This window comes from Antedon bifida, chromosome 6, assembly GCF_963402885.1.
Source record: "Antedon bifida chromosome 6, ecAntBifi1.1, whole genome shotgun sequence".
NCBI lineage: Eukaryota > Metazoa > Echinodermata > Crinoidea > Comatulida > Antedonidae > Antedon > Antedon bifida.
The window spans coordinates 11479968-11486685 of record NC_136231.1 but is presented as its reverse complement, the minus strand read 5'-3'; the positions used below and the strand labels follow the sequence as shown (position 1 = coordinate 11486685).

Below are 6718 nucleotides of genomic sequence, written 5' to 3'. Positions count from 1 at the left end.
AATAACCCACTACTCCAATAGTAATCCCCTTTCCCCCCCCCCCCCCCCCCACTTCTAATAGTAACCCACCCTAAAAAACAATCAAAAAATAATAACCCAGGGTTACAATTAGAAGATTTACGGAATCAATTAGTTTAAACTAATTAATACATGCTATAGACTATTGTAGCCCAAATATCAAATTACACTTTTAATATTGCAAACATTTCCAAATTGATCAACTTGTAGTATATAACCATGTATTAATTAGTTTAAACTAATTAATCCATGCTATAATCTATAGACTATTGTAGCCCAAATATCAAATTACACTATTATTTATAATAATAACAGCAACCGGGAATCCACAAAATGTTAGGATTCAGCCAAGTAGCCTTTTTTGCAATTAAAATCTCATTACACGGAATCGCTTCGATGTTATAGAACACACTTCTCGTAGGCGTGTTGAATATGCGTGTAATAGCGTGTTGTATAAACGCGCCCATAGTTGCAACAGCCTGACAAATTGATATGGTAACACTATTAAAAACAAGTATATCAATCAGAACGTTAACATACGTTATGTTATATCTATTTTCAAATCTTTTAAAATCAAAAACTCATCAGCATCATTTTTTCATTCTTAACTTTGAGAATCCAGGATTTGATGTCAACAATTTCGCTACCTCTTTCTTGCCTGCAAAATGAGAAAAACAAAAATGCAATTATTCTATCATCTCTTACAGATGTATTTGTCCTAAATTTGTCCTATTTTGATGTCACATAACAGCTATCCACTTGGAATCGAGAAATTGAATATTTGCGACCAACAACCGGCCCATATTTTATAACTACTGTAGTACTGTACTTGTTAAAAAATAACACTATATTGATCTCTTTCCCTTTAATGTTCAACAATATTCCAATTAAAATGCTTAAATACAGAAGTATAGGCCTACAGGTACATATGACAACCTCAGACATCCATTCTATATTAGACTGGGTTCCAGCCCGTAAATTTTGGCACATATGGCGTTTTATACGTATAATATAATACTCAGATTTACGCACTGGGGAAATATGTGAAGAAATCGATTTGCATGCCCGCAAACATCCGATAAGAATGACGTAGGTTATCATACCATATGTGCCAAATTATTTATCTTTACTATTTACGGGCTGGAACCCAGTCTAATCATATATATGCACTGCTCTTTAACCAATTGAATGCTCTTTGGCATGTGAAGAACGAACCTTTTTAAATATAAACTTACCTGTGAGATCGTCATGGTTGTATAGGTCATCTCCTATAGTAGTAAACAAAAACAATTTATAACATTAATATTTTATACATTTTCGTTCTTGATACATTGTACATTTGTGTTTTCAAATGTTTTGCTGCTAATATTGTAGTAGACTTACCTGATGTTGTGGCAATTTCTAGTTGTCCATAACTATCAGCATCATCTGCTGATAAACAACAATAAAATGTTAAGAATGTAATGTTTACGAAAATCTAATTTGTGTCTGATAAGTGCCATTTCCGGCATCTACAGTTGCACAACTCTTAAACATTTCTTATGACACAGGGACAGATTGGAATGGAAAATGGGACATGGATTAATTAATTTTAACACTAAAAAAGAACTTCATAGAAAGAGTCAATCTTAATTTCACCTCACCTCAGCACCAGCTGGTATAGATTTTTATTAGTAATGTTTTATAAGCTTACCTGTGATGTTTTCTTCTTCTTTAAAAGTTTCATCTGCTGATCAATAATAAATGAAAAGTTAACAATTTAATATATTCCTAATATCTATCTGTACATTAAGTACTTTGATTGCACTGATTGCATTGAAGAACTTAAGATCTACCATAAAATTTTTTCCCATGTTTAGAACCAACAAATATATGGTCTTGATTTTATGGCACTCTGGAATTGTCTCTTCTATTAGCAAAAGAAGTATTCTTATTTTACATACTTTGTTTATAAACTATATTAAAGCTTACCTGTAAAAGTATTCATTTCTACTTCTAGGCTTCTGGGTTATCTCCTATAGAAAAACACAATAAAATAATTAATTAAAAAAAATTAAGTTTTCTTATTCTTCTTACCTGTACAAGTGTTGCCACTTGTTAATTTGACAAAATTTGCTGATTTTTCAATTACCTACTGGCAGAACAGGTAAGTAAAAGATATGTACTGTGTGGGTAATAAGCTGTACGGACTATATAAAGGGCAGGAAATATTTTGAGATAATCTAGGTTTTGGCGAGATTCTGGTTTTTAAGGTGTTTATGCTTTGTGAGAGTGAAGTTTGCATTGTACCAGCAACAATGCCTATTTTTTTTTAAAAAGATGTGCCGTGTTTAAAACGTTTTCACCCGCAACTACAGCAATTACATTATAATTCTTCAAGGTTGATATGTCCTTGGCTATTGGCTGTTCTTGTGGCCTCGAAGTCTCTGCTGCCTGCTTTTTATTTTGGGCATATACCGCATCACATGCTTGTGCATATCTAGCACTTTCCTGATCTCCTGTGATTTGTGATCATTATCTGTTATTAAAAACAATCCACTTAATATGTTCCCTTATAGAAGTATTTTAACACAACTTGTTATTAAGTTGCAAAATACTGAAATTAAAGACTGCCTGAACCCAAAACAAGTAAGTGCCAGACAAAAAGCCTAAGGAAAAGCCTAGAATATTTTATTTATCCTTGTTTGACCAATGTTTGACCAATATTTATCCAATTGTTCTGGAGGTTGTCTTTAATTTGAGGTGATTTATACAGCCGATGAAATCAAATTTGAAAGTAGTCTGTAATTGGATTTTTATGGGAGTGTCGACTTGTAGGTACTTTTGGCTAGTCTTCAACATAAGTTGCTCTTAGAGTGGATACGATAGTCTACAATTGAAGATGCTTTTAAAATTGGGGTAGGGGGAAGTATTAATAGAAGGTAGTGGGTTAAATAGAGGGAGACCTGCATTGAATATTTGAAATGGACTGTAGTCTTCAAAAAGAAGTTGCTCTTAGATTGGATACGTCACTAGTCTACAATTGATGGTGATTTTTGAATTATAATGCAGTATTAAATAGAAGATGGATGGTTAATTAGAGAGAGAACTGCATTGACAATTTGAAAATGACTTATAATTAATTAAAAAATCACCAACCTTGGAATCCAGATGTTCTGCAATATCCGTTGTAAAATCTTCAATTAGATTAAACTGAACATTAAATTTCTCCAAAACTTTTACTGTTGATCTGCGATTGATATGTGGAAAACACCCTCAATGACAGAAAACTCTGTTGAGTTGATACCTTCTAGCGTGGATGAGTTGGAATAAACAATGCTGAATTCAAAGAAGTAACCACTTCCCGACAGATTAATGGCAAGATCAGTGAAGTTGGCCCAGTCATGGATTATATCTACAGTGTTGTTGCTGACGAGCTCTGCATCAGATACTCCTGGGCATTTTCCATGGATGTGAAGAATGTCCCAGATTTTGCACAATTTCAGCCTGAAAAAATCAAAAAATCATTGAATAATTCCTTTTTTTCGTAGAATATTTGTATCAAACCTATGGTGTATTACCAAAGCTTGATAGCCTACAGTATATTGGAGTTTAGAAAGAATTGTGTTAAAACCTACACTGGTATCCAATATAGAGATGCAAGGCTGAACCTCAAATGGATGGTTCTCCATAGCATCAGCCGTAAACGTATACTCATTGTGCTTTGGGTCACTAGATGCCTCTTCTTCAGCTTGCTTCTCAGAATACCAATTAGTTATGTTGGTTTGTAATGATATAGGCATTATGGTTATGTTTGTTGCACGCCACACATGAGAATACAATTTAAGACTTTGGACAAGACGATACAAGCCAGTTCTATACTACAGTAACTCTACAGAAAACTCTACTTCAACTCATTACTTCTTAAATTGTGACTTACGTTGCATTGCCTGTACTTGGACCTCCTGTTGTATTTGTTGCTCTCACACCCCTTGTTGGGTCTTCAGTTGGGGGAGAAGGATCGGTCATTGCTAATAACCTCAACTTCAAGACTCTCGTACAAAGTACCGGTTTGTGCTGCATTAACAATTTCTGCTTGAAGGTTAACTAACTTATCATGTTCAAGGGTTGAATTGCCTGTAAGGAAAAAATATTAATTATTGTTTAGATATTAAAAGAATAGGTAATTAAATAAAATTCAACTCATTTCTAAACATATGAAACTGAAAAAAGAAGAAATCTGGATAGATTATGTGATACTTTAATATGGTTAAAGAAAGCTATTTACTTATTATATATACCAAACTGGCAAGATTGTTAACAAGATCTTCTTCATAGAAAACATCAACAGGAGCCACACCAAAGTCAACCATTATAACCGGTGTAGTGATGATGTCAATTGGGTCACTACCACGTATAAGTATCCAAAGAGTCTGCCAATCGCGATCAAAATAGTTCTCGCCATAAATGCTGGAGTCAGGAGTTGGCATGAACTGAACGTTTGGATCTTCTGGAACCCATATTTCTCTTTCTATTAATGGCAATGATGTCGAAAAAGTTGACAATTTTAAATATCTTCATGGAAACAGCATGTTGAACAAGTAGCTTCTAGAGTATCACAACGTATCGGTATTATTCGTAGATTAAGATATTATATTCCAAATTTTGCTTTAAGACTACTTGCTAATGCAATAGTATTACCTTGTTTTGATTACTGTAGTAATGTTTGGTCAAATTGTAACTTAGAACTTGTTAATCGTCTTCAAGTACTTCAAAATAGAGTAGCTAGAATCATTCTTTATGCTGATATGTACACCCCTATAACAGAATTGATGTCCTCACTAAAATGGAAGAGTGTCCATGACAGATGGGAAAATGATTTATTAATTATGCTATTTAAATGCCTACAGGGTTTAGCACCATCTTATTTAACAAATCTATTCAAATTTATGGACACTTTTCACACAAAAAATACAAGAAGTCAATCAACAAAAACTCTAAATGTTCCAGCATGGAACAATATTTATGGAAAGAGAATGTTTAATTATAGAGCATCAACCTTATGGAATAATCTTCCTGTACATATCCGTAAAAATTATGAGACACTTAGTCAAGTTGAATTTAAACATCTTGTATAACTTCTATTGTACATAGTTTTAATATAGCTTTTACTTTTATTTTTCTTGTATTTTTTTTCCAAATCTGGACCTCTTGGGAGACCAGTACTTGTGTATTGAAAGAGCTATTCCAGAATAAAGAAAGATTTGTATTGTATTGTATTGTATTGTATATGAACATATCTCCATCCAGCTGCCCGTTATTTGACATGACATAGTGACCTTGATGGTACACATCTAAGCGTTGAGGATTGGCATACCAGATGGCGACAACTATTTTCTGATCTGGAGCTGTGTTCAGGAAATGACGTCATAACGTTTGAGGATTCGTTGAACTCTCATATACATCTCATAAGTCTCTCCAATTGCAACGATAGACATAAATGTGCTGATGCGCTCTTGACATGTGTACCCATGACACCAGCCGTGATCTTTAGTCCATTGATCAAATCAACATAACCGTTAGACCCAATGACGATTGGTGAAGACGTCGTAATTCTGTGTCAGGATCAAGACTTTCAATAATCAACATAGCGTAATCATAGTCATAGCATTCAAAAGCCTGCCAAGATTCATGCCATATGCAGTCTTCTGTACCAATGATACCTTAATGAAAAGAGCAGATTATATAAAAGATCACAGCTACAACACAGTGATTTTCCTACTCCTCAAAAAAGGGATGCCACAATAAAATTGCGTGCCCAGTCTCGGTGAATGGACTGGTCTTGTTTCAAGAGTGCAACTTTAATAGGAGGAAAGATTTAGGGAAGAATCACAGTTTACAAAAGCTAAAATTCAACATTAAAGCAGACAACCAACCTTTATGTGGACATTTTTCATCATAAGGAATTTTAAGTCCACGTCTCGGATCTCTATCCCACTCGTATGGAGAATCAGGAATAACATAACCAGGCCGTGATCCTCCTAGAATTCCACCATCTTCATCTCTGATCATTGCTTTCTTAAATGCATCACAATCCATCTCCACGCAATCAGAAAGATTAACTTTACTGTTAAGATTAAATGAAAAGTGTAATGTATTGAACTTGATTAATATTACTTGCTACCAATTATTTAAACTTCCTTCACCTGTTACCATATATATTATGTTAACCCACTTCTATATAACCCTGGCTACTTAATGGTCACTAATGGCTAAAGTAGACCCTCTGCTTAGACCACTAAACATTCCACCTTGACAGATTAATTACCCATTACCGATATTGTTATTATAATATATAGTAAATGTAGAATAAAGAATAAACACTTCAGTGCTAGCTTTCAACTATAACAGAACTTGTCTCTCTCTCACTTATTTGTATTGTAAATCGGTACATTACACTACAGTGGCGACGAGAATGGCCCTTATTGGCAAAATTGAAGAATTTATTGAAGGAAGGGAAGATTGGTCACAGTTTGTTGAGCGTTTAGACTTTAGACTAGAGTCTGAGGAAGAAGAAGAACAACAGGAAACTGATTGGCGGTACGTTGTCAATAACCAGAGGCTCTACGCAATAACCAACACGATATTCTACCAACAACAGCAATCTAACTGGATTTCACACTGTATTCGGAGACAGAACCTATGATCCCTGCGAAGTTCT

The 6718-nt window shown here is 34.3% G+C and overlaps 1 protein-coding gene across 3 annotated transcripts; it reads right to left on the bottom strand.

Annotated features, from left to right (window-relative positions):
- Positions 1-1989: 1989 nt before the first annotated feature.
- Positions 1990-6076, bottom strand: LOC144845199 (uncharacterized). 3 transcript variants are annotated; one of them, XR_013612508.1, is made up of 4 exons: positions 5934-6076; positions 3938-4134; positions 3157-3504; positions 1990-2033 (listed from the first exon to the last, which is right to left on the bottom strand). XR_013612508.1 is itself a non-coding variant. In XM_078702379.1 (3 exons), the coding sequence occupies exons 2-3, from the start codon at positions 4078-4080 to the stop codon at positions 3237-3239; spliced, it is 411 nt and encodes a 136-aa protein (XP_078558505.1). In that variant the 5' UTR covers positions 4081-4134; positions 4286-5428; the 3' UTR covers positions 3000-3236. The 3 variants fall into 3 exon arrangements, 1 of the variants encoding a protein (XP_078558505.1); XR_013612506.1 differs by lacking the exon at positions 5934-6076 and adding an exon at positions 4286-5428; XM_078702379.1 differs by lacking the exons at positions 1990-2033; positions 5934-6076 and adding an exon at positions 4286-5428 and having other exon boundaries at positions 3000-3504.
- Positions 6077-6718: the final 642 nt, after the last annotated feature.

Excerpts from the sequence above, each read along its gene's own strand:
- LOC144845199 (XM_078702379.1), bottom strand. The coding sequence starts at position 4,080 with ATGCAGCACAAACCGGTACTTTGTACGAGAGTCTTGAAGTTGAGGTTA. Across the intron at positions 3,505-3,937 it reads CCAAGTACAGGCAATGCAAC|GCTGAAATTGTGCAAAATCT; the intron begins GTAAGTCACAAT and ends TGATTTTTTCAG.